Genomic DNA, 27,929 nt, shown 5'->3' with positions numbered 1-27,929 from the left:
GGGACAGTGTGGAGGACCTGCTGCTGGCACACGGGGGACAGTGTGGAGGACCTGCTGCTGGCACACGGGGGACAGTGTGGAGGACCTGCTGCTGGCACACGGGGGACAGTGTGGAGGACCTGCTGCTGGCACACGGGGGACAGTGTGGAGGACCTGCTGCTGGCACACGGGGGACAGTGTGGAGGACCTGCTGCTGGCACACGGGGGACAGTGTGGAGGACCTGCTGCTGGCACACGGGGGACAGTGTGGAGGACCTGCTGCTGGCACACGGGGGACAGTGTGGAGGACCTGCTGCTGGCACACGGGGGACAGTGTGGAGGACCTGCTGCTGGCACACGGGGGACAGTGTGGAGGACCTGCTGCTGGCACACGGGGGACAGTGTGGAGGACCTGCTGCTGGCACACGGGGGACAGTGTGGAGGACCTGCTGCTGGCACACGGGGGACAGTGTGGAGGACCTGCTGCTGGCACACGGGGGACAGTGTGGAGGACCTGCTGCTGGCACACGGGGGACAGTGTGGCGGACCTGCTGCTGGCACACGGGGGACAGTGTGGCGGACCTGCTGCTGGCACACGGGGGACAGTGTGGCGGACCTGCTGCTGGCACACGGGGGACAGTGTGGCGGACCTGCTGCTGGCACACGGGGGACAGTGTGGCGGACCTGCTGCTGGCACACGGGGGACAGTGTGGCGGACCTGCTGCTGGCACACGGGGGACAGTGTGGCGGACCTGCTGCTGGCACACGGGGGACAGTGTGGCGGACCTGCTGCTGGCACACGGGGGACAGTGTGGCGGACCTGCTGCTGGCACACGGGGGACAGTGTGGCGGACCTGCTGCTGGCACACGGGGGACTGTGTGGCGGACCTGCTGCTGGCACACGGGGGACTGTGTGGCGGACCTGCTGCTGGCACACGGGGGACTGTGTGGATGAAAAATGAACAATTTTGAAATATTTTCTCTTGAACCTGGCCTTAGGTAAAGGACAGCAACAGTGTCTATCCCACCCTTTCACATTTATGCCAGCCACTAATGTCAGAATGAACGTATGCGGTTTTTCTGTTTTTCTTTAACCTGCGTATAATCGGGTACAGGTCGTGAAATCTGTATATTGTATAACAAAAGCACTGAAGTACATATGGTCTGTTGAGGGTGAGTTTGAGAAATGAATTGTGATGATACAGCCTATCATCTTAAACCAGATATTTAGATTTGTTAATCCAAGAGAAATACACTATTATCTTTGTGTATTTATGTGCCTGATCAATAAAAACAGACCAGTATTTGTATAACCCTGATGGTTGTCTCCTCTTTGATTCTGGAACAATGAATGTTTGGTAATTATGTTGATTAACCGTTGTGGACCCTGTGGCTTCTTTACTCAAGAGAGGAGGACAAACTAAGCAAATTCCTTAAATGCTCAAACAATGAAACATTAGGCGGCCCTTTTCCCCCCATCCTGGGGGTGTAATTAAAAAGGAGATATGCTTCTGTAGCAGAGAGATTTAAAACAGAGAATCAAGGAAAAGCAAGAGGACACTCAGACTCTCTTCACACCATCAGCTTGGTAGTATGGCTTTACCCAAAGAGACACAGCTTAGGATTCTACATGATTCTAGCCTAAGGGTATGGACTTGACTGGAAAGATACGGATCTGCTCCATTGACCATCAGAGAGCCCATGGTACAGACCAAAAGTTTGGACACACCTCATTTAAAGATTTTCTGCATTTTCATGACTATGAAAATTGTACATTCACACTGAAGGAATCAAAACTATGAATTAACACACATGGAATTATATACTTAACAAAGTGTGAAACAACTGAAAATATGTCTTATATTCTAGGTTCTTCAAAGTAGCCACCTTTTGCTTTGATGACTGCTTTGCACACTCTTGGCATTCTCTTGATGAGCTTCAAGAGGTAGTCGCCGGAAATGGTTTTCATTTCACAGGTGTGTCATGTCATGTTTAATTAGTGGGATTTCTTGCCTTATAAATGGGGTTGGGACCATCAGTTGTGTTGTGCAGAAGTCTGGTGGATACACAGCTGATAGTCCTACTGAATAGACTGTTAGCTGCTTTTTTCTTGCCATAATACAAATTCTAAGTAAAGAAAAACAAGTGGCCATCATTACTTTAAGAAATGAAGGTCAGTCAGTCCGAAAAATTGGGAAAACTTTGAAAGTGTCCCCGAGTGCAGTTGCAAAAACCATCAAGCGCTACAAAGAAACTGGCTCACATGAGGACAGCCCCAGGAAAGGAAGACCAAGAGTCACCTCTGCTTCTGAGGATAAGTTTATCCGAGTCACCAGCCTCAGAAATCGCAGGTTAACAGCAGCTCAGATTAGAGACCAGGTCAATGCCACACAGAGTTCTAGCAGCAGACACATCTCTACAACAACTATTAAGAGGAGACTTTGTGCAGCAGGCCTTCATGGTAAAATAGCTGCTAGGAAACCACTGCTAAGGACAGGCAACAAGCAGAAGAGACTTGTTTGGGCTAAAGAAAACAAGGAATGGACATTAGACCAGTGGAAATCTGTGCTTTGGTCTGATGAGTCCAAATTTGAGATCTTTGGTTCCAACCACCGTGTCTTTGTGCGACGCAGAAAAGGTGAACGGATGAACTCTACATGCCTGTTTCCCACCGTGAAGCATGGAGGAGGAGGTGTGATGGTGTGGGGGTGCTTTGCTGGTGACACTGTTCGGGATTTATTCAAAATTGAAGGCATACTGAACCAGCATGGCTACCACAGCATCTTGCAGCGGCATGATATTCCATCCGGTTTGCGTTTAGTTGGACCATCATTTATTTTCAACAGGACAATGACCCCAAACACACCTCCAGGCTGTGTAAGGGCTATTTGACCAAGAAGGAGAGTAATGGGGTGCTACGCCAGATGACCTGGCCTCCACAGTCACCAGACCTGAACCCAATCGAGATGGTTTGGGGTGAGCTGGACCGCAGAGTGAAGGCAAAAGGGCCAACAAGTGCTAAGCATCTCTGGGAACTCCTTCAAGATTGTTGGAAGACCATTTCCGGTGACTACCTCTTGAAGCTCATCAAGAGAATGCCAAAAGTGTGCAAAGCAGTCATCAAAGCAAAAGGTGGCTACTTTGAAGAACCTAGAATATAAGACATATTTTCAGTTGTTTCACACTTTAAGTATATAATTCCACATGTGTTAATTCATAGTTTTGATGCCTTCAGTGTGAATGTACAATTTTCATAGTCATGAAAATACAGAAAAATCTTTAAATGAGAAGGTGTGTCCAAACTTTTGGTCTGTACTGTACGTTTGGGGAGACCAGGTTGGAACGATGAAGTCACCTGGCCCCATGGATATGTTGTTTGGGATTGCCAGGCGGGACTCTTCGGTCGCTTGGAACCCATGGAGCCATTCGGAGAAGCCAGATTGGGACCAGCCTGTTATCTGGCCCCATGGTAACAGAGAGGCAAGGGTTGGACCCTTGGGTCTCCTGCTGGCCTTGTACCTCAATGGGCTGCTAGAATCCTAAGCTTGCCGCTACATTCTCTCAGTGGGAGCCCGTCAGAAGCGGAGGGGCCACTGCTTGAGGTAGATGGCCCTGGAAGTCCCGAAGTCGCAGCTGTTCTATCCCGGGCGGGCCAGCGAAAGGGTGAGACTGTGTAATGTTGTTCCATCCTGGGTATATGCTGGGACTGTTCTATGTGTTTATTGTCCGCTTTGTGGTTCAATAAAGTATTGCCACACACTTTTACCCTCACCCTGTGTTGTTTTCACATGAATCTATTTCAGCCAGGACTTGTGTGAAGACAAAAAGCCCCATATAATGCACAAATCAACCCATAGTGCCACAGTCAGGCACCAGGGCTTGTTGGAAATCACTCCATAAGAACATAGGCAAACAAAGGAGAGACTGGAGTACACAATGTATAGATAATGCACAATAATTTTATTTAGATAAAAATGGTTAAGTAGAACAAAAGAATCTGTAAAATCAGGACAAAGTGAGGGAATAAAAACCTTCCTGAACAGATGTGCCAAGTGCTAAATAGTCCTAAAAAATAGCATCTCAAGCCCTTAATCACAGTTCTAACATAGGTCTAAGCAAATGGACACACATATATAGGTGCAGGAGGGAATAGAAGGTACCAAGGGAAGAGACCAGGTCCCCAATAAGCCCTGACGCGCGTTTCGCGTACAATTCAATAGCTTTATCAAGGGGAAATGCAAGGTATTACAAGGAAATTATGACCATTATATATGTCAAGCGTCATTTGTGTTACACAGATAAATCCCTTAGGCTCCGTTCACATAATGAGTTTTTTACTGTGTATTTTTGAAAAAATTCAAGTAATTCATCCTACTTAATGGGTGCAGAAATCTGCAACATCAAACAACTCATTGTTAGAACATAGCCTTACATTCTTCAGTCAATAGTGACCGTGACATCAAGTAACCCATCGGCTAAATTACGGCTCACTCTGCAAATAAACAAGCCCTCCACAGGGCAGGCGCTTGGAAGGCAGAATGACTCACCGGTGCCTGTGCACAAGTTGCCTGCTGCACAACACTACACTGACAGCAGGGAGAAGAGCGCTGTACGTACAGAGGAAACTGCCCGGGATCCGGCCGGGAACTGCATGCCACAGGGGAGGTGGGGTGGGTATGGAAATAGGGCTAGTAGGCAGGCATTTCTTGGCGTCTGGGGGACGCGAAGCTTAGCAGAAATAATTTAATAAAAAAGCTATTACACAGCAACCAGACTGCTAATATGGGCCATACAGGTAAGTATAGATTCACATTTCTATCGCCTGTATGCCCATATTAGCGGTCTGATAAGTCCCAGGGGGTGACAGATTCCCTTTAAGAAAAATAAACACATAAAAACCCTGATATTTTTAAAGTGGAAAGAAATGCTAGTGTGAACCTTGTCTAATAGATGAACAGGAAATTTTTATAATTTTCCTCTCTAGTCCTCCATATTGTGACTTCGTGGTGGTTGTTTGATAACTGATGATTACTGATGATTACTGATTTTACATGTAAGAAGTGGAACTGTATGGTGACGTGGCCTGATTTTCTTAAAGCCGCCTTGTTTTTATTCCAATTTCATAAAATTATAGGAAAACTGCAGCGTGATCGCACTGTGTGAACATACCCTCAATGTTTGTTTTTTTTTTTATATAGGAACCTAGTATGGGCACTTTGAGCAGCAGACTGTTAGGCCAGGAGTCCTCTTCCTCTCTGCCCGCGGGCTCTTGTGAATGCAGGAAGCGAAAAAGAAGCTTGGAATGTCAGTGTGACACCGAGACCGACGATGAGCTAGGAAACCTACTCAATACCCCGCGCAGGTACCTCTATCGATAGATAGATAACTTTCCTGCACCACTCCCGCACCCCTCCTGCACCACTCCTACATGTCAGTGATTAATAGAACAATGGCATTCTGTTTTTTTGTGTGTTGATGTTTTAGGAAAAAGCTTAAGAGCACTTCCAAGTATATATACCAGACCCTGTTCCTCAATGGAGAGAACAGTGACATAAAGATCTGCGCACTTGGGAAAGAATGGAACCTCCACAAGATCTACCTCTGCCAGGTAAGGACTATGCCTCCCACCTTCATATGCGGAGGACCACTGATAGACATTCTTGGATAAAAGCTGCTTGGTGCTTTATTCCCTTCCTCTAAGTCCTCTTTCATTTTTGCTTTTTTTTTTTTTCCAAGAGCCATAACTTTGTTTTAAATGTTTCCAGCAAAATTGCTGAATGAGAGCCTGTTTTTTGCAGGAAGAAGTGCAGTATTAAATTATACCATTCACTTCACCGTATAATATCCTGAAATACGAGAAAAAAAAAACTAAGTGGTGAAAAAAATAAATTTATTTTCCCTTTTGGGGTTTCTAATTTTTGCAGCGTTCCTTGTGCAGTAAAAATGACCAGGGAGCTTGATTACGAATGCTGTGACCAATAAAGTGGTTTAAAGGTTATCTGTCACCCCCTGGCACTTATCTGACCTCTAATACAGGTGATAGAAATGTAAATCTATACCTACCTGTATGTCCCATATTAGAGGTCTGGTTGCTGTGAAATGTCTTTTTATTCCTACAAGTTTATGATGCATTCCCGTCCTGGGGCCCGTAAGAAATCCCCACCTCCTGTGTGAATTATAATGTTTCCCCCCTCTCCTGCACATAACTGTGCTCCTTGATGTGCAGTCGCCTCGACCAAATCCCGCGCCTGCACACTTCACCTTTTATGCAATGCACACTCCTTCCTGCCGTCTATGTTCGTTGTAGAGCAGAGATCTTGTGTGCAGGCGCCGGGAAGTCAGAGAGACTCGCCTGTTCACAAGATCCCTGATGACCAAGCAAAAAAGAGACTCTAGCTCAAATTACCATAAAAATACATAATGTTATTGATATCAATTAAAATACAGACAAAAGATAAAACCACAGAAAGGGGGGGACCCTCCAGTAGGGAGAGGACACCTAAAAGTTCACAGTCCTGGTGGGAAGGTAGGTCACCACAAATTATCAAAATAGAAATTAACAATATTTGGCACAAAATAACGTGTCGACCACAATAGATTATGTACTGCAATATATAGAGGTGTGAAGGGCTAATGGTAATCTCAACCTCACAAGGGAAGAAATATATGAAAACTACAGCCACCTCGCCTGCTATTCAAGCCAACCCACTAAAGATATAAAGTACATAAATGTCAATATACAGGGTAGTAGACATGAGACCAAAATGATCATTGGTACACCCAATAAATAGGGATTTCAATCTAGTATGAATATCAATTTGCAGGGTAGCAAGCATGTAGACAGAAGTAATCATTAGTAAACCCAATTTAGTAGGGATAACCAAAGACTGCCATTAGCAAATCAACAATAACAGCAATATATGGAAAAAGTAATGACAATCATGTGCCCATAGAATGGTTAAGCCCTATGTAGGGAAAAAAGGTATCAACGATAATTTTACCTAGAGTGGAGGCCACCACCAGCCAGGAGTTTAGTGCAGTGTGGTGTCTACCTCGCCCCGACGCAGTTTCGCATTTGCTTCTTCCCGGGGCATATGTATGTATTTTAATTGATATCAATAAAATTATGTATTTTTATGGTACTTTGAGCTAGAGTCTCTTTTTTTTCCTTGGTCATCAATGTGACCTATAGGGATTGTGGTGTATAAAATTTACATAGACGGCAGGAATAAGTGCGCCTTGCGTAAAAGGTGAAGTGCGCGGGACTTGGCCTCGGCAGCTGCACGTCACAGGGCACTGTGACTTGCAGGGGAGAGGGGAAACATTATAATTGCCACAGGAGGTGGGGATTTCTTGCAGGCCCCGGGACGGGAACACATCAGAAACTTGTAGGAATAAAAAGACATTTCACAGCAACCAGACCTCTAATATGAGGCATAAAGGTAAGTATAGATTTACATTTCTATCACCTGAATGCCCATAGTAGAGGTCACATAAGTGCCAGGGGGTGACGCATTCCCTTTAATGCTTATAAAAATTTTTTTTAAAAAAATTCAAATTTTGTCACCATTTTTGGAGATTTATAACTTTTTATTTTTTTCATCAATGGAGCTGTAATTAGTCCACTCCGTAGTTTTCATATATTAACCTAAATCTGATAGACGGCCTGAAGTCCTTTTGCTCCAGTTCAGTTAGGTCTTCTTGTATCCTGCTGTCCAAAATTGCACACCGCGATCCATGTTTCTGTTGTCCAGTTCTCTAAATTAGGGTTAGATAAAACTTTTTTTTTTTTTGCCAATGCAAATAGAAAATAGGCACTGACTATCAAGGTTTTTATGGCTTTTTTGTGCTTCTACCTGTTGCCAAACTGTGCGCTCTTGTACATTGGTTTCTGTTAGCGGAGACTATACGGAAGGCAACATCGAGCATGAACATGTAGCCTCCTGCTGGGCGAGGACACCGAGGAAAGGAGTCCTAGCGCTGACTACTGGGGGTAGGGGGCTCTGAAGCATGACTGTCTGCAGAGGAAGGGGCTGCAATGTTCAGTGCTGCACTTACAGCGATGATCACTAGTCATGGAGGGGGCTTACTAATAAGGAATAGAGGTAGGGGTCCTGCTGTGAAGTGGGGGGCTGCTCTGACTAGCAAAGAAATTGCCATGTCTGCTATGGAAGTGATGATTGGTAAAGGGATTGTTTCAATGGTGAAACCAGCCCCTTCTCAGATGTGAGTGGTCCAACTATGGCGACCACCAGTATGTCTGATCCCTTCACACATCATGTGCTCTTCCTGCAAAACCCCTTAGTTTTTTTTTTTGTCTTAGGACAAACATGTTATTTTCTCAGTCTAAAACGTTGCTATATAGAGATAATAAGAACTTTATATGACTGAGAAACATATGCTGCAGGTTCTCTGGAGAGACCTTGTTAAGAAATGTACATTGCTGCACATCTAGGGGGTAAATGGTTTTATTGGCATGCCTGGAGATTGTGTCTAGTTTTTTTTCTTTATATATTTTATCTGTTCCTATAAGATGAGGCAGAAGTGGAGCACTGGGGACCTCTGCTGGTAGCTAGAAAAATGGGGCATTGAAATCACTTTATTTTCTAATGACTTTTCTTTTCTTTCTTTCTGCTTTGCTTGCAGTCCGGATACTTCTCCAGTATGTTCTGTGGATCATGGAAAGAGTCCAGCATGAATGTGATAGAGCTGGAGATACCTGACCACAATATAGATGTAGAAGGTAAGTGACATGTTACACAAGGAGTCAGTTACATGGTTAAAATACCCCCCTCCCTTTGGCTAACTGCTTGGCTAGTTTGCTGAACTACTGCACATTGCAGAAACTCATTACTATGACTCATGCTGTGCAACTGCCTGCAGCTTGTCCCTTTTCTGATCCCACCAGCACTGCTGTGTCCGGATGGGAAGACAATCGTAAACACCACCACAGCAGGCCCAGCGGTGCTAATAGGAGAAAGGAGGAGCTGCAGGTCCAGCGGTGCTAATAGGAGAAAGGCGGAGCTGCAGGCCCAGCGGTGCTAGTAGGAGAAAGGAGGATCTGCAGGCCCAGCGGTGCTAATAGGAGAAAGGAGGAGCTGCAGGTCCAGCGATGCTAATAGGAGAAAGGCGGAGCTGCAGGCCCAGCGGTGCTAATAGGAGAAATGAGGAGCTGCAGGCCCAGCGGTGCTAATAGGAGAAAGGAGGAGCTGCAGGTCCAGCAGTGCTAATAGGAGAAAGGCGGAGCTGCAGGCCCAGCGGTGCTAATAGGGGAAAGGAGGAGCTGCAGACCCAGCGGTGCTAATAGGAGAAAGGCGGAGCTGCAGGCCCAGCGGTGCTAATAGGAGAAAGGCGGAGCTGCAGGCCCAGCGGTGCTAATAGGAGAAAGGCGGAGCTGCAGGCCCAGCGGTGCTAATTGGAGAAAGGAGGAGCTGCAGGTCCAGCAGTGCTAATAGGAGAAAGGAGGAGCTGCAGGTCCAGCGGTGCTTATTTGGAGCAAGGCGGAGCTGCAGGCCCAGCAGTGCTAATAGGAGAAAGGCGGAGCTACAGGCCCAGCAGTGCTAATAGGAGAAAGGCGGAGCTGCAGGCCCAGCGGTGCTAATAGGAGAAAGGCGGAGCTGCTGGCCCAGCGGTCGTAATAGGAGAAAGGCGGAGCTGCTGGCCCAGCGGTCGTAATAGGAGAAAGGCGGAGCTGCTGGCCCAGCGGTCGTAATAGGAGAAAGGCGGAGCTGTTGGCCCAGCGGTCGTAATAGGAGAAAGGCGGAGCTGCAGGCCCAGCGGTCGTAATAGGAGAAAGGAGGAGCTGCTGGCCCAGCGTTGCTAATAGGAGAAAGGAGGAGCTGCTGGCCCAGCGGTGCTAATAGGAGAAAGGCGGAGCTGCTGGCCCAGCGGTGCTAATAGGAGAAAGGAGGAACTGTTGGTCCAGCGGTGCTAATAGGAGAAAGGAGGAGCTGCTGGCCCAGCAGTGCTAAGGAGAAAGGAGGAGCTGCAGGCTCAGCCCAGCGGCGCTAATAGGAGAAAATAGAAGCTGCAGGCACAGCAGTGCTACAGTATTGTTCAAAATAATAGCAGTCCAATATGACTAACCAGATTATTCACTGTTATTGTATATAAATTATATTACCACGTCAAACAATTTACCAGTTGGTGCAGTAGATTCTAAGAAAACCAACAGACTCCGCATTCATGATCTGCAGGTTTTTGAGTCTGTGTATTTGAATAATTATTTGAAAGGGGGTGTGTTTAAAATAATAGCAGTGTGGAGTTCAATGAGTGAGGTCAATCATTCTGTGAAGAAACAGGTGTGAATCAGGTGGCCCTTATTTAAGGGTGAAGCCAGCGCATGTTGTACATGCATTTCTCCTTGAAAGCCTGAGAAATATGGGTCGTTCGAGACCTTGATCAGAAGAACAGCGTACTTTGATTAAAAAGTTGATTGGAAAGGGTAAAACTTATAAAGAAGTGCAGACAATGATAAGCTGTTCAGCTAAAATGATCTCCAATGCTTTAAAATGGAAAGCAAAACCAGAGAGACGTGGAAGAAAACAGAAGACTACCATTCGAATGGATCGAAGAATAGCCAGAATGGCAAAGGCTCAGCCAATGATCAGCTCCAGGATGATCAAAGACAGTCCCAATTTACCTGTGAGTACTGTGACAGTTAGAAGACGCCTGTGTGAAGCTAATCTCTTAGCAAGAAGTCCCCGCAAAGTTCCACTGTTTAAAAAAAAAATGTACTAAAGCAGATACAATTTGCAACTGCCCTAAAGAGGAATGGAGAAACATTTTGTGGACTGATGAAAGTAAAATTGTTCTTTTGTAATCCAAGGGCTACAGACAGTTCGTCAGACGACCCCCAAACTCTGCATTTAAGCCACAGTACTTTCTGAAGACAGTGAGGCATGGTGGTGCAAGCATCATGATATAGGCATGCTTCTCTTACTATGGTGCCGGGTCTATTTACCGCATACCAGAGATCATGAACCAGTTTACATATATTAAAATACTTGAAGTGGTCATGTGTCCTTACGCTGAAGAGGATATGCCCTTGAAATGGGTGTTTCAGTAAGACAGCGACCTTAAACACACCAATAAACTAGCAAAATATTGGTTCCAGTCCAACAAAATTGAGGATATGGAGTGGCCAGCCCAATCCCCAGACATTAATCCGATAGAACACTTGTGGGGTGACATCAAAAATGTGGTTTCTGAGGCAAAGCCAACAAATGCCAAAGAATTATAGAATGTAGTCAAAGCATCCTGGGCTGGAATAGCAGCTTAAAACGGCCAGAAGTTGGTTGACTCTATGCAACATAGATGTGAAGCAGTTCTAAAAAACTGTGAGTATACAACGAAGTATTAGGATAGTGATTCACAGGAATGCTAAATCCTCAAAAAAAAAAAAAGAGTACCTATTGTGATTTTGTAAAGACAAATGCAGACACTGCTACTTTTTAGAACAGCTCAATGTTAATTTTTTTTTTTCTGTAAAGTAGTTACAAATTCTATACATTTCTCTTCATGTTTTGAATTAGAAAACCGTGTGCAATGTTCTCAATGCATGGAAATAAAAACTAGTATAAAGATTTTGTGCTTAACTCATGTTGGCACTGCTATTATTTTGAACAGTACTGTAACAAGGGGAAATGAGCAGCTGCAGGTTGTAGTTTTGTCCACCCCGTCCTCCTCTCATCTGGGATGTTGATGCCATGATTTGTTGTAGGCAATGCTCAGTTACCTGTACACTTGCACCCTGCCTGCTGCATTCATTCTGAATTATGTTTTTTTTATCAGATAAAGCTCTGTAACACAGCAAGATGTTGTCATGTGCGTTATGTAACACACACTGAATAAAATGACATGTGGAGCGAGATTTCAAGGCTCCAGATGGCAAAAATGTACTTAAATAAGACTTTGAAGTAGCACCAGGAAAGAACTGGCAATCATACAGGAATGGCTGCAGCAAAGGAAACTCGCCTCTGTCTCTTACTCTAAATGCAGTAGATTGTACATCATTCCTCATAGTACAGTACAAAACTCAGCTGCTGCAAAACCTCTTTTTGAAGTTTAGGTTTCTGCCCATTATTTGTTGAGTTCTTCAGGAAAAAAAGAAATTCAAGCTTTCTCTCCCACCGGATGCACGGATAACACTGTGTGCAATGAGGAGAAACAAAAAAGCATATCCAGCTTCCACCATCCAATAAAATACCAAAATGCAAAATGATCCAAAACGTGTTGCATTTTGTTTGCACTTGTTCCTTATTGTTTCTGTGGAATATTCAATAAAGCCATTTTTGTATTAAGTTGGATATGCTCTTTTGCTGCTTCTCAAGCATTAACCCAGATCATCAGTAATATTAAAACCACTGAACATGTGAAGCGAGTTACTTTGCATGGCCTCTGTTATGGGTGGGTTTTATCAGGTAACAAGTGAACCGTCAGTTCTTAAAGTTGACGTGTTGCAACTGGAAAATTCGGCAAGAGTAAGGATGTGAGCGACTTTGACAAGGGCCAAATTGTGATAACTGGACTGGGTCAGAGCATTTCCTAAAGCGCTGATCTAGTGGGATGATTCCAGTGTACAGTGGTTGGTACCTACTAGATTGGTCCAAGAAAGGATTAGCTGTGAACTGGCGATGGGTTCATGGGTCACCTGGTTTACCTGTCTGTTGGGAGAGGAGGCTAGTCTGTCTGGACCGATCACACAGTAGTTCAAATTGATGAATGTTTGTGCTGTCTTGGATAGAAGAGCACACACTTTACCCAGTCTGTTGTTTGTAGACCAGTTGGAGTGCCCTTGCTGCCTCTTGTCCATCGACAAAAGCGCCTACACTGGGGTGTGTGAGAATCTGAAGTGGACCATGGTGCAGTGGGTCTGCTCAGCCTGGTCTGATAAATGGAACCAGGGTAGACGGCTATACTGGGGTCCTGGCGCTCACTTGGATCTTACTTTAACACGAGCCACCTAGTTAAATATTGTCCAGACCATGTACACCCCTACATGACAACGATGTTCCCTAATGGCAGTGCCCTCTTCCATAGTGCCTCCCTCCACACTGCATGACAAAAATTATGGTGATGACTTGTCCCCAAATTCTCAATCTGATTGACCATCTGTGGAATGTGTAGGAAAATCAAGTCTGATCCATGGAGGCTCCAGATGACAAGATGCAGGATTTATAATTTCATAAAGAATGATTGGTCCAGGAGAAGAAAGCTGATTTCTCTGATAAGATGTATTAGAAAGTTTCCTTTTTTCATGCGTACTATTGATGTATGAAATAAAAATTTAATACCTTGTAAAAATCCCTGAGGTCTCCCGATTCTGCTGCTCCTTTCCATTTTATGCTGCATTACAGAGATATTCACATTTTGTTTCCACTGGAGTGTAGTATGTGAAATCTCTGCTTGAAGTCCAACTGGGTGTTTTTTCACAGTGCTCTCTGGGTTGTGCGCTTTCAGTCCTCCACCTCCCAGATGCTGCCAGTCACAGCTTAGCAGCTGATGGAGCAATATAAGGCAGACTTACGGCAGTATTTCCCATCTGTCTGCCCCCTAACAGTCAACGATCAGGGATTGGCAGCGCCTGTTAGGGGTGAAGGTGACATCCTCAGAGTCTGCTACACTGCCTAGCTGTGATTGGCCACATCTGGGAATAAGGAGAGACAGCGCACACCCCCAGAGAAGACTTTGAAGAAATTCTAGTTGTACTACAAGCAGAGATTTCACATACTGTGCTATAGAAGCAACAAACGTGAATATCTCTGCAATGCAGCGACACAGCACAAAACGGAAAAGAGCAGCAGAATCAGAGGAGCTCAGGGATTTTTACAAGGTTTTCAACAAATATTTTTTAAAGGATTTGTTACTGAGGTTTAAGTGCCAGATACCATAGGATGGCATAAGTTGAGGGGAAGAGTGGGAGCTACACAATACTGGGAAGTTAGTTTTAATGTTATAGCCGACCGATGTACGGAGTATAAGCACCCTGATGTTAATGCTGCACTTGAAAGTTACTTAGCATATTGATTTTTGTCTAGTTAAGCTTCCTTCCATGTTGCTTTCATGCTCTGAGAATGCCCCAAAGAATTGCAGACATCGTAAGGCTGTGTGCCCACGTAGCATTTTTCAAGCGTATATGCTGCGGAATTTCCGCAGCGTAAACGCTTGAAAAACGCATGTATATCCGCACCCCATGGTCCCCAATGGGATTCCGCAAGTTCTATGCACATGTTGCGGATTTTTCCGCAGCGTTTATGCCGCGTTCAAAAATCCGCAGCATGTCATTTAATTTTGCGTTTCCGCAAGCGGAATTGCCTTAGTCCAATGCATAAAAAACGCAAGGCAATTCCGCATGTGGAAAACGCGTGATAAACGCGCGAAAAATGCGCGATAAACGCGTGCGGAATTCCGCATGCGTTTTTCCGGGAGAGGACTTGCATTTATGCAGCAGAAATTTTCTGCTTCATAAATGTAACGTGGGCACATAGCCTAAAGGTGGACCTCCCAAATATTTTTTATTTTTTTAATTTTTTTTAATTTTTTTTTTAGTTTTGCCCTTTAGCTAAATTCCTGACCTCACCATCTTGCTGGAACAAAGTGAATGACTATTATAATCCCCATAGATGTAGAGTTAGCTGTGGTTTTAGCAGTGAGCAGTAGATGGCAGTAGTGCTGCGCCGCTGCTTGGGATATAAGAAATGTCTAAGCAAATACAACACTTCACTTTTTCACCTCTGGAGTTATCGATGTGAAAAGGGGACTTTTATAATGGAAAAAGGCTTTCCATTTATGCCTAACTGAAATAGTCAGACTGCAAAGCTGCGATTATGGGAGGATGAGATTTGCAAACCCATGATCGTTGACTTGTTCGTATCTAATTTTTTAAATTGAATTGCTTCCATTCTGCGTTATTGATTCCATCGGAGGACACTGGCGACGGTACATATCGTTGGGATTTGTTGATGTGATGCCGATATCTGCTGTTTAACCTGATATGCTTTTTTTTTTCTAAAGCTCTGCAGGTGGCATTTGGCTCGCTATACAGAGATGATGTCTTGATAAAGCCCAGCCGTGTCATAGCCATCTTGGCAGCCGCATGCATGCTTCAGCTGGTAAGTATCCTGGTCTGTCGTGTTCGATCTGTGTGGGACACATGGGACTGCTATTCAATGTACTTTGACCTTCTTAAAGTGTAACCAAATATTGCACACTTTTTTTCTCTTTACAAATTAATGTGTGTGTGTAATATATGTATATGTGTGTTTTGTGTGTGTATATATAGTAGGCTCTTGAATCCCATGTGATCACTCCGTTCCTACCTTAAAGACTTTCTATGGAGTCTGCTCGCCGCTCTGTGCACTCGCTTAGGCAGGAGCTGACCGCTTCTGACACTTAACTGTGCGATTCTAACCTGTAATTCTCAACCTAGACCCCATCAATCTGGAGGGAATTTAAATGGGTTGCCTCCTCTTCTTAAATGGGTAAAAAGAAGCATTTTTTCATTTTACAGTTAGGTCCAGAAATATTTGGACAGTGACACAAGTTTTGCCATTTTATCTGTTTACCAAAACATCAATCAAGATACACTTATATAATTAATATGAGCTTAAAGTGCAAACTCTCAGCTTTTTTGAGGATATTCACATCCTAATTGGAGTAAGAGTTTGGGAATTACAGCTCTTTAAAGGAAACCTGTTATCAGAAAAAATTGCTGTTAATCTTCAGGTTAATAGCATTATTATACTGCCCGGCGCCTGCACTTAGCTGAATGCTGGGAGAAAATGAACTTTATTCTTCCCTGCAGCATGAGGGTTTCAGTCACGAGGGCTGCACTGGCGCTGGTTCAGTCACTGTTCTGAGAATACAAAGCGGCCGCTGTAACCGTGCCCCCGGCCCTGACGGACAGCTGACCCCAATGCAGAGCCAGTGTCCTTCAGGGCCGGGGGTGCGGTTACAGCCACTGTTCTGTATTCTCAGAGGGGTGAGTGAACTGGCGCCGCTCCCATAACTGAAATCCAAACACTGTCATTGGGAATAAAGTTAATTTTCTCCCTTCAGTGTTTGGGTAAGTGCGGGCACCAGGTAGGTAATAACACTATTAACCTGCAGATTAAACCCATATCTGCAGGTTAATGGCGTTTTTTTTTCTCTTGACAGGTTCACTTTAAGATGTAGCTGTCTCTTTTTTAAGGGACCAATTGAGCAGGTAAAAGTTTTTAAGTTGGTTCCAGGTGTGGCATTTGCATTTGGAAGCTATTTCTGTCAACACACAACATGCGGTCAAAGGCACTCTCAATGGAAGAGAAACAGACCATCATTAGGCTAGAAAAAAAAGAAGAAATCCATCAGAGAGAGAACAGAAATATTACGAGTGCCAAATCAACAGTTTGGTACATTATGCAAAAAAAATGAGCGCACTGCTGAGCTCGAGAACTCCAAAAGGCATGGACGTTCCCTGAAGACAACAGCGGTGGATGATCACAGAATCCTTTCCGTGGTAAAGAAAAACCCCTTTACAACATCCACCCAAGTGAAGAACACTCTCCCGGAAGTAGGTATTTCAGTATCTAAGTCTACCATAAAGAGAAGACTTCATGAGAGCAAATAGAGGGTTCACCACAAGGTGCAAACCATTACTCAGCCTTAAAAATAGAAAGGGAAGATTATACTTTGCCAAAAAACATTTAAAGAAGCCAGCTCTGATCTGGAAAAGCACTATCGACAGATGAAACTAAGATCAACCTGAACCAGAATGATGGGAAGAAGTAAGTGTGGAGAAGGCTTGAAACGGCTCATGGTCCAAAGCACACCACATCCTCTGTAACACATGGTGGAGGCAGTGTGATGACATGGGCATGCATTGCTTCCAATGGCACCGGGTCACTAGTGTTTATTGATGTGACTGACGACAGAAGCAGCCGGATGAATTCTGAAGTGTACGGGACGATACTTTCTGCTCAGATTCAACCAAGTGCAGCAAGGTTGATTGGACAGAGCTTCACAGGACAGATGGACAATGACCCTAAACATACGGCAGAAGGAACCCAGGAGTTTTTTTTAAGAGAACTTGTCAGCAGGATTTTGTAAAGTACACACAGCCATATTGGTGCTGTGATGCTGATTAAAATGATACCTGCGGTGAAGAAATCTGTTTAGTGAAGGCAGTGAACGTCACATGCGCAGATAAAGAACAAGAGCGATAACGTGCCGCCGGCGCCATTTTGTTGGAGACCATGGGTTTTTGTTTTTTTTAGAGACCACAGCAATTACTGTGCCGCGCGCGATATTTAAAATAGGAGGCACGGCACTGACAGATCAGTGACCGGTCATTCAAACAGGAGGATGAATAAGGGACCAAGAAAAGACCCTGTGTACAGGCCCGTCCCCATGCACAAAGATCTCATTAAATGAAAACTTCAAAGATTACACAAACACACAACTGATTTCTTCACCACAGGTCTCATTTTAATCAGCACCACAGCACCATTATGACTATGTGTGAACTTTACTTTGCAAAATCCTGCTGACAGGTTCTATTTAAGGTAAAAAAGTGGAATATTCTGCAATGGCCAAGTGAGTCACCATATCTCAGCTCCATCAAGCAGCATTTCACATGCTTAAGACAATAAGACAGAAAGCAACAACTGAAGTCAGCTGCAGTGCAGGCCTGGAAACGCATCACAAAGAAGAAAACCCAGCATTTAGTGACGTCTTTGGCTTCCAGACTTCAGGCAGTCATTAACGGCAAAGGATTCTTTGCAAAGTATTAAAAATGAACATTTTACTTTTGATAAAGTTGATTTTGTCCAATTACTTTTGAGCCCCTGATATGAGGAGGCTTTGTAGAAAAATAGTTGCAATTCCTAAACTTTTCACAAGATATTTTTGTTCAACCCCTTTAATTAAACCAGAAAGTCTACACTTCAATTGCATCTCAGTTGCTTCATTCTAAATAAAAATTAGTGGCCTGCAGAGCTGAAATCACAAAGATTAGGTCACTGTCCCAAATATTTCTGGACCTAACTGTATATCATCATTGTCTTGTGTACTATTCATTTATGAAATAAAAATTTAAATGATGTTACTTTTCAAGTTTGGTATTGCCATAGTTGTACTGACCTGGAGAATCATATTATCAGGTCATTTTTACAGCATAATAAAGACCGTGAGGACAAAACCCAAAAAATAGCAGAATTATTATTTTTTCACCATTTCACTCAATATGGATTTTTCCTCCCATTTTTCAGTAAAGTATTAAAATGAATGGTGTCATTAAAAAAATACAATTTTCTTGCAACATACAAACCCTGGTATGGCTATGCCAATGGGATAATAAAAAAAAGTTTTGGCTCTTGAGAGAAAAAAAAGATAAAAGAAAAATTTGCAAGGTCTTGAAAGTGTTAAAAGGCTTCAACATTTTTTGAGGGCCTATACTAGCCTTGATCTCCATGTTTTCATTACCAAATCTGTTGGCTGTACCATGTCCTCATTTTGTTACCGACCAGATATGTGTTGTTGAGGGTTCTGGAGTCCATGCTGCTTTCCATTCATTGCCTACAGGACTGAGATTCTGTCTCCTCACCTTGTGTATTCCACGTATATCGCATCACAGTGGGGCTCCTATTATAGGAAAATAGGAGGTTTTCATCGGAGGCTTTGTACTGCATATATGAGCCTTGGAGACAGAGCGAGCAGGAGGCAGAGCCAGCAGGAGGCCGAGCCAAACCAGCAGGAGGCAGAGCCGATCCTGCTTCTTATGCGCAGCATGAAACAAGGCACAAACCAGTAATGAAGTAAATTGCCCGTAGGCTGTTTCTGTAAGTTTTGTGCTCTGTTATATTTTCTCGTGTCAGGAGGTCCCAAAAGTGACCAAAACAATATATCACATGCTCATTTCTAGATTTCACATACATTCTGACCTGACATTGTAAGTATTGTTTCCAGTATGAGGTGGACGCTGTGTTTGGAGTACATTCACATTCACCTCTTATCACTGAGAAGCTAATACATGGGCACAGATGAGCGAGTGATGCTTCAGTCATTATGGAGACCCCCTGTGGATTGCTCATTTCTATGCACTTGTAGACAGTGTCCTGTCCTTTAGGCTTCTCGATCCGGTGCGAAAGGCAGCGCTGTGGGATGTAATATGATTGTCACTTTTTTGCAATACAAGTACACATAAAGTAGTTGCACTTTACTTGCCTTAGCTTTGCTCCTCCGTGATGATATTTAAGCTCAACTGTGGCTGTCACCCAAGGTGTAGGAAAGACTAAGTGCAACACGAAGGGAAGGGAGGAAAGGGGTTCCAGAATCTAGGGAAAGGGAGTAGTGGAGACCTCCTAGGCTGACCTTATATCACCCTGTCTCCCCTAACGTCCCTATATTGGTTCCGCACCAATCACCGCACAGGAACCTCGCCCTGTCTTTCCCTGGTGTTTATCCCTGGCTAGGGAAGGGAGGAGATGAGCACTAGTCGATCTCCACTGACAACTAAAAACAAGAAGGAACAAACAAGGGAAGATAGCTTAGCTTTAGTGACTTCAGAGAGTTGAACACCCGTCCTCTTAGTTCCAGAGAGGAAGAAGTACTGCTCTTGCTCAAGCCTTCACAAGGGGTCATGTGAATATCGCCAGCAGCACCCTCTAGCAAACAGCAGGTATTTATACACCCAGGCCGCTTCTAAGAAGGTGAATGTAATGCCAAACGAACAGCTCCTCTGCTACCCACTGCACTCTGTCACTTTTGACACACCCGTGACAGTGGCGCTAAGGTCCGTTCAATGATAGATAAAGTTAAAACTACAGATTTCTGGACTGACCCTACTAATGTATATGGACGTCTACCAACACTCCTATGTTCCCATTGGCGTTGGGTGCCTCTGCATCAAACACCCATAGAGGAATAATTATTGGCCAGGTGATCACTAGCCAAGCATTTATCCAAAGTTTGTGGCCAGGTTTAAACATTTTCATTGACTTGTCAGAGACGTATTGTGGCTGAAGATTCACCTCTTGATCTCACTAATTGATGTTTTACTAGTAAATACTGCCACAGTGGGGAATGACTACTTTCGCGCAGCAGCGTGATTAACTTGAACCAACATCATCTTTTACTCCTTTTATTGATTTTTTTTTTTTGACTACATAATACATTTTTGGGACCAACTTTGGTAGCTTGGATCTTCCTTGTTGTCTTCCGTTCGTTTTGGAGTTGTCTGCAGATCACCACTCATAGTTGATTATGGCTTATGAGGTATATAGGGTATATTTTCTCTTATTACTCTACTTTTTTTTAAGGATGGTTTAATTCAGCAGTGTGGGGAGACCATGAAAGAGACCATCAGCGTTCAGACCATCTGCAGTTATTCCACGGCAGCAGTTATCTACGGGTTAGACTCTGTGAAGAAAAAGTGAGTTGCCCAACCTAATATTCTTGCATTTATTAATTTAAAGCAACTTTCCACTCTGTGACTGAAAAATGACTATACAGATCTCCTATGTGGTCACCTCACCTGGTGCTCTCCATTTGCTGCCTCTCCAAGGATCACCAGTCCTTTCCGCCAGTTCCCAAGATGATGGCTGCCACAGTGGCATGCACAGTGCAGCGGTAAGTGCAAGCCACTCCTTCTCTGCGTTTCCTGTGCTGAGGTGGGCTTTACTTACCGCTGTACTGCCCGTGCCGCTGTGGTGTCCGTCTTTGAAGCAGGAGGAATGAAACTCCAAGCTAAGGCAAGCGAGAAAAGCTGGGGGCGCCACGTATTGTGACTCTAAATGAGTATGGTCACTTTGTGTTTCAAAATATTTTTATTGAAAAAGTTTTTAAAGTAGCCAGGGGATGGGAAGGAGTAGGGTACATAAATTAAAAAGGGAGGGAAGGGAAGGGAGAGGGGGGAAAAGGAAAACAAACAATCTACATATTGTAGACAAAAAGGTTTAGAAATCACTGTATTGTACAATATAGTATAGTTTCAAATACAAACAGAAAATAGATAAGTACTCTATTAATGAGTCTAGACATAAAATCTATGAAGACATAAACTTTAGGTTTATTAAAGAAATACATTAAATGTGTCTAAAAAAAATAAAAAAGATTCATAAAAAATTTAGATTTTAATTGAGCTAAAGGAAGTTCTGTATTACCATTAAAAAGAACAAAGGAGAGAGTCAAACAATTGGTTCACTTGATAATATATGGAATGTCAATTGGCCTTATGTAAGAGTAGCGGTAAGTATTTAGAGATCCAGGGGGTCCAACGATCTAGGTATTTTGAGAAAGAGTTGCTTCTAATTGCTATATTGTGTTCATACACGCTATGTTGGGTAATTCGGTCTATAAGTACATCTATACCGGGTGGATCAGGTTTAGTCCATCTCGTAGCAATAATGAGTCTAGCAGTCACTATAATATGCGAAATTATAAATCATAACTGCTTTGGGAAGTCTTCTATTCCAATTGACAAGAGGGCTAATTGTGGAGTAATGAATATGGTCATTCCTGTGATATCTGATATTAAGAGTTTAGTATCCATCCAAAATTTAAGCAGTCTAGGACATCCCCAGAACATGTGGGTTAATGTGCCTTGATTATTGCATTTCCTCCAGCAATAAGGCGAATTGGTGGGGTTAATGCGATGAAGTTTTATTGGAGTCCAGTACCACCGTGAAAGAACCTTGAAGTAAGACTCATGCATTGTCGCTGAAGCTGTGTGAGAATATATTATGTTTAAGGTCTTACTCATTTTATTCAGATCTATTTTAATGTTAAGTTCTTTCTCCCAAGTTTTAAAAAAGGGGTGGTAAGGCAAATTCACTTCCTCATTAAAAATTTTATACAATGCATTTGTCTTCCAAATAGATGTTTTCTCTGGATTATTTATTAATTGTACTACTGTTTGTGGCATGGCAAACGTGAGGGAAGGTTTCGTAAGCAAATTAGAGATAAGCTTCCAATTCGTCCTCTCATCTCTTGAGAGAGAGTATCTAGTTTGTAATGTGTAAAAGGGTAAGAGGGTATCATCAGAAATGAGGTCATTAACAGTATTTATGCCTTTATCTAGCCAGGTCGACAGGTCGAGGTTTGTAATTAAGATTTCTAGTACAACCAAAGGGATATTTTTAATTTTAATTAAAGGGAAGTGTGTAGAGGATTTGTTTACCAAGTCTCTCCAGGCCAGAATAACGGCTTTTAAGGTGGGGTAGTTTGGCGGGGGCCTAGAAGGCTCAATAAGGTGGGCGAGAATTAGGGACCTTAATTGTTCAGTTTTAGCAGCTGACGTCTCTATGTTGATCCAGGATGTGTTATTAGATTCAATTAACCATCCCTGAGAAAGCTTTAATGTGGTGGCCAGATAATAATTATATAAATTGGGAACACCCAGTCCTCTCATCTTTTTATGTTTTAATAATGAGAGGGTAGGGATTCTTGCCTTTTTATGGTTCCAAATATATTTCATAAGTTGAGATTGTAGTTTCTTGAACCATTGTTTTGGTTTAAAAATGGGAATAGATCTTATGACATAAATAAATTTTGGGAGTAAGAGCATCTTGAACGCTTCAATTCTACCTAGCCATGAGATTTCTAGCTTAGCCAGGCGAATGTAATCTAAATGAAAAGTGTTGAATAGTGTGGTCAAATTTTCTGAGACTAGATCTGAAAAAGGTTTAGTCAACTTAATTCCCAGATATATAATTTTCTTCTCCTCCCATATGTACTCAAATTCTTTTTTTAGGTATTGTAGAAATGTGTTTTCTATGTTAAAGTCAATTATTTGAGATTTAGACTTATTAACTTTGTATAGTGATAGGTGTGAGAATTCGTCAATTGTGGTGGTAATATGCCTCAGGGACTTAAGGGGATTTGAGATGGTAAGTAAAATATCATCCGCAAATAGGGCTATTTTGCTTTGCTTAGTATTGACAGGGATGCCAGTAATGTTAATGTTTTCTCTAATAGAAGAGGCAAATGGCTCTATAAACAGGGCAAAAAGAATGGGGGAAAGAGGGCACCCCTGTCTAGTGCCATTAGACAGGGAAAATCTTTGTGACAAAGAACTATTGGAATAGACATGAGCTGATTGAGCAGAATACATTGACTTAATTAGGTTGAGAATATTACCCTTGAGACCAAATTTTTGTAGTGTGTTAAATAGGAATGGCCAGTAGACCCTGTCGAAAGCCTTCTCTGCATCCAGTGCAAGGAAGGCCGAAGGAAGATTGGCACGCTCAACTAGGGTAATGAGATTGACTGCTCTTCTGGTGGCATCGGCAGTATTTCTGCCAGGAATAAAACCCGCCTGATCCTCATGCACCAATTTACCGATATGAATTTTTAATCTTTCCGCAGCCAACTTCGCTAAAATTTTTGTATCAGAATTTAGGAGGGATATGGGCCTATAGTTCTTTGTGTCGAGTGGGTCACCTTTTTCTTTTGGGATTATGGTTATTATCGCTTCAAGCATATCCTGAGGAAGATAGGCCTGTTGTGTTGTATGGTTGGCTAATTTGGTTAGGTAGGGAACTAAACGAGTTTCAAAAGTTTTATATAGCTCATTCTGTAGTCCATCGGGGCCTGGAGATTTGCCCAGTTTAAGTCCTTTGATTACTCCCGAAATCTCTTTCGGTAAATATGGGAGGTTCAAATCTTGTAGGTCTTGGTCGGTTAGTGTGGGTAAATGTAGTTTGTGTAAATAATTATTAATGTCTGAATCAGAAGGTTTTGAGAAGCTTGGATCATCTTTTAGGTTATATAGGGAATTATAAAAATTTGCAAAAACTTTGACTATATCTTTAGGATGGTTATAGGAATGGCCTAGGGGGTCTCTAATCTCGCTAATACGTGACTTAGTTTTGTAATGTCTAATCTTAGCTGCAAGCAGTTTCGATGGTTTGTCAGCAGAGAAATAGTACCTAGATTTAGTAGTCTGTATAAATTTGTCATACTCGGTGGTCAGGAGAGATTTAAGGTTTGTTCTCAATTTAAGGATATCTTTTGAATAGTCAAATGAAGGATTGGAGACTTGTTTTTGCTCTAAAGCATAAATTTCATGAACTAATTTTTGAGTTTTTTCTCTATTAGATTTGTTTAGTTGTGAATTTAATTGTATAAGCTTGCCTCTAAGTACTGCCTTGAAGGCCGACCAAAGTGTGAATATAGAGATATCATCAGTGTCATTCTCATTGAAGTAGTTCTGGATGGCTTTGTCGATTTCTTTTTTGTAGACAGGATGGTTATAGAGGAAACTATTATTACGCCAGATTTTTTCTACAATGGTATTTTGGGGGTTTGTTACTTCGAATATTATAGGTGAGTGATCTGACCACACTCTGGGTGCTATTAGTATATTTTTAAATTTAGGAAGTGAGAATATGTTAGTGAGAATTAGATCTATCCTAGAGTGGGAATTGTGAGTACCAGAGTAATGAGTGAATTCCAGGGAAGACGAATGAAGGCATCTAAAAACGTCGTATAAATCCATTTTGAGCAACCATGGGCCTAGTGAGGAAGATTGACGCCTTGACTTGTTAGAAGAGTCCAGGAGAGAATTTGGTACAATGTTAAAGTCTCCGAAGAGAATTAAATCACCTTGTTTATTTTGGGTAATAGTACGCATTATTTTATTCAGGAAGGATATTTGGCCTTGGTTGGGTACATATACATTAGCGAGGGTAAAAATTTGGTGGTTCAATTTGCAGATTAATATAATATACCTCCCATTTGGATCTTTAAGGCTTGAGATTAATTCAAACGAGACAGAATTTTTGATTAACAGGGCTACTCCCCACTTTTTCTTGATATTATTGGCGTAAAATATATTTTGGAATTCTTTATGAGCGAAATGGGGTGGCTTGACAGAGGAGAATTTAGTTTCCTGGAGAGCTACTATATCAGCATTATAGTCCTTAATTGTCTTCCAGGCAAAGAAACGGCGCTGTGGAGTATTGAGGCCATTGACATTATGTGTTAGAAATCTAAGTGACATGACTTATACTGTACAAGCAATGGTAAAAGCTCAATATTTGGTGAAATAAAATCGTCCATTGTTTTTTCCAAAGCATGTTTTCAAAAATTAACTATAAATTGTCCAGAAAGAATATAAATCAGATCAAGTCTACAACCTTAGACAAAGATAGAAATTAAATAATAATAAAAAAAAAAACAACTTAACTTGAGCGATAAAATACCTCAATACAGGTCTAAGTCCAGTAACTAAATACCAAGTTCCAAACAAGGAGGGACTAACGTTTCGATGATGACCTCCTAGGCGGGACTAAAGTTATGGCCTAATGCCTCAGCCCATTAATTAGATTGGAACGTCAGGTGATGTTAATTCCTAGGTCCCTGAAGAGTTTACCCCCATCCGCAATGTCAGAAATACTGTAATTTTTCCCCTGGTGGTAAAACAGGACCTTTGTGGGGTTGAATCCCCATTTATAGGGGATCTGATTATTTCGTAATACGTCGGTGACCTTTGTTAGGTTTTTACGTTGGGTCATTGTCTCTCTCGACAAGTCAGCAAAGATCTTGACGGAGTCGTATGGTTTAGGGAAGGATTTTTTGTGCCTAAGAAACTCCATGAGCTGCTCTTTAGTCTGGTAAAAATGGAACTTAGTGATAACGTCCCTTGGGACATCAGGTTTCAGGTGTTTAGGCTTAGGAAGCCGATGTGTCCTGTCCAGTGTTACTTCTAGGTCAGATAAAGATGGAATTGCCGTTCTAATCAAATTTTTGATGTAGGGGGCAAGTTGGTCAGATTTGACAGACTCTGGTATAGCTCTGAATTTTAAGTTCTGTCGTCTACCTCTGTCCTCCAGGTCAGTGAGCTTATTTATTACTGTTCTAAATTCCTCCTTGAGGAGGTGGTACTCTTTTTCTAGTCTGTTATTTTTTTGCTCCAATTCAAAGATCTCAGACTCAGTCTTATCTATTTTGTTGGTAACTGAGTCGATTTGTTTCTGAAGTTTATCATACCTAGTGTCGAAGTCAATGCGAAGGGACTCCTTGAAGGCAGAGAATATCCCTTTAAAAAATGATTGGTCAATTGGCTGTTTCCAATCAAAATTCTGCAACAGGTCCGTAACTTCTAAAGACGGAGGGCTGTCTGTCCTTATCCGTTGCTTAGGAGGACTAGTTATAAGGGACGAGTCTTCATCTGAGTCAGAACTCTCCTGCACTGTCGGTTTTTGTGCAGATGCTAGTTTAGAGGCCGACTCCTTCCTCTTTTCTCTCCTTTGTTTCTGGGGATCAAATTCTGGATTTGTGGAGTCATCAGATTTCATGCCTCGATCCCTTGACCTTGAGTCATTATCACTCTGTTTAGTAGGGGATCTAGATCTATTCCTATGTGGGTTTCCTAGTTGAGCTGAGTCTTTATAAGTGGGTTTGGATTTATCTAGCTTGGATTTCTGGGACGCCATGGTTTTCAGAGAGCCTTCCCAAATATTAGAGTTTACATTGATATATTGTAGATATATGCAAATATGTCTATACTACTTATCAGTTACACAGTAAGACAAGGATGATCAAATGAGTAAATAGGAGAGTAAGTCTCAGGTGGTAAATTTAGATAAACAATTACTCAATAACACAAAAGTACGACACTAGTAACAATACCCCAGATATAGTATAGGAAAATCGTTTTATACTAAGCAATGGCAAATTATCAAGCTATATGTGCAATGGGCAGTTAAGGCAAACAGTTGTATTAATTACTTTACAGAGGAATAAGAACAGGAAAGAGTTAAGATAGAGAAGAAGTGAGAATGACTATCACAATATAAGACCTAATCCAAGGCTTCAGTGAGAGGTCGGTCCTGTTTGTGATCATCTAAGGTGTAGTGCCGGCGTCCCTGCCCTCTGCTAGGCAGGGACGCTGTTCCCCTCACCTCTCTGCTCCGTGCCCAGCGTCCCTCTCCCGCTCTGCTGGCAGCGCGCGCTCCTTCCCGGCCACTGTGCTTAGGGCGCGCGCCCTCCCTCCCTCTTAAAGGGGCCGCGCGCGCCGTCCTAAGGAGTCCCCGGCCAATGGCCGGAGGACTTTACCATATATAAGGCACCTCCTCCAAAATGGAGGTGCCCGAGCAATGTTGTTGCACCGTTCTACTCTGCTTCAGCCCTCAGGTCCCGTTGCCAGTTACCTGCCAGATTCCTGCCAGCTTGCTGTCCTAATCCTGCCTGATTTCCTGTTACCTGCCTGCCTGAGGTCCGACGGTCTGCCTTACAACTCCGGTCAGTCTGTCTAAGGACCAACTTGCCCGCTCACCTGGGAGCGCACATCAGCTACCTGCCTGCTTGCCTGAGGTCCGACGGTCTGCCTTACAACTCCGGTCAGTCTGTCTATGGACCAGCTTGCCCGCTCACCTGGGAGCGCTTCTCCGCTACCTGCCTGCTTGCCTGCCCGGAGGCTCCGCTGTCACGTGCTGTGACCACCAGCTATTCCAGACTCTTGCCCGCTCACCTGGGAGCGCTTCTCCGCTACCTGCCTGCTTGCCTACCTGGAGGCTCCGCCGTCACGTGTTGTTACCACCTGCTATTCCAGAGACTCTCGCTTGCTCACCTGGGAGCACACATCCTCCATCTGCCTTGCTAGCCTACCTGGAGGTTCAGCCATCACAGGTCGTACCTACCCTTTACCTAGAGACTGCCCCGGTCACTTGCCGTGACCTCCAGCCCGTTCTTCCAGAGACTGCCCCGGTCACTTGCCGTGACCTCCAGCCCGTTCTTCCAGAGACTGCCCTGATCACTTGCCGTGACCTCCTGCCCGTACACCCAGAGACTGTCCCGGTCACCTGCTGTGACTGCCTGCCTGGTCGCCACCCGCTCCCTTACAAGGACCGCTCCCTTGTATAGTAGCCCAGAGGTTCCGCCTCCCAGACCCGTTACAGTTTGCTCGGGCCATGGAACCCGGTGGCACCCAAGCTCTCTCGCTTTCGGACCTACGTCATGAACTGTCCCGT

The 27,929-nt window shown here is 43.4% G+C and overlaps 1 protein-coding gene across 8 annotated transcripts in view; it reads left to right on the top strand.

Moving 5' to 3' along the window:
* GMCL1 (germ cell-less 1, spermatogenesis associated) overlaps window positions 1-27,929 on the top strand; it is a 133,393-nt gene that overhangs the window by 37,221 nt on the left and 68,243 nt on the right. For 6 of the 8 annotated variants that reach the window (XM_073653607.1, XM_073653600.1, XM_073653603.1 and 3 more), the window contains 5 exons: window positions 5,178-5,341; window positions 5,464-5,587; window positions 8,626-8,722; window positions 14,995-15,092; window positions 20,277-20,389. In XM_073653607.1, coding sequence (XP_073509708.1) covers window positions 5,187-5,341; window positions 5,464-5,587; window positions 8,626-8,722; window positions 14,995-15,092; window positions 20,277-20,389 — 587 coding nt within the window. In that variant the 5' untranslated portion in view covers window positions 5,178-5,186. Of the gene's footprint in view, window positions 1-4,561; window positions 4,650-5,177; window positions 5,342-5,463; window positions 5,588-8,625; window positions 8,723-14,994; window positions 15,093-20,276; window positions 20,390-27,929 lie in introns of those variants that run through there. The other 2 variants (XM_073653605.1, XM_073653606.1) reach the window with 2 other exon arrangements.

This window comes from Phyllobates terribilis, unplaced genomic scaffold (genome assembly GCF_046119375.1).
Source record: "Phyllobates terribilis strain yellow unplaced genomic scaffold, ASM4611937v1 Scaffold_11__3_contigs__length_659146591, whole genome shotgun sequence".
Taxonomy (NCBI): domain Eukaryota; kingdom Metazoa; phylum Chordata; class Amphibia; order Anura; family Dendrobatidae; genus Phyllobates; species Phyllobates terribilis.
This window is presented reverse-complemented; position numbering and strand designations above follow the sequence as displayed.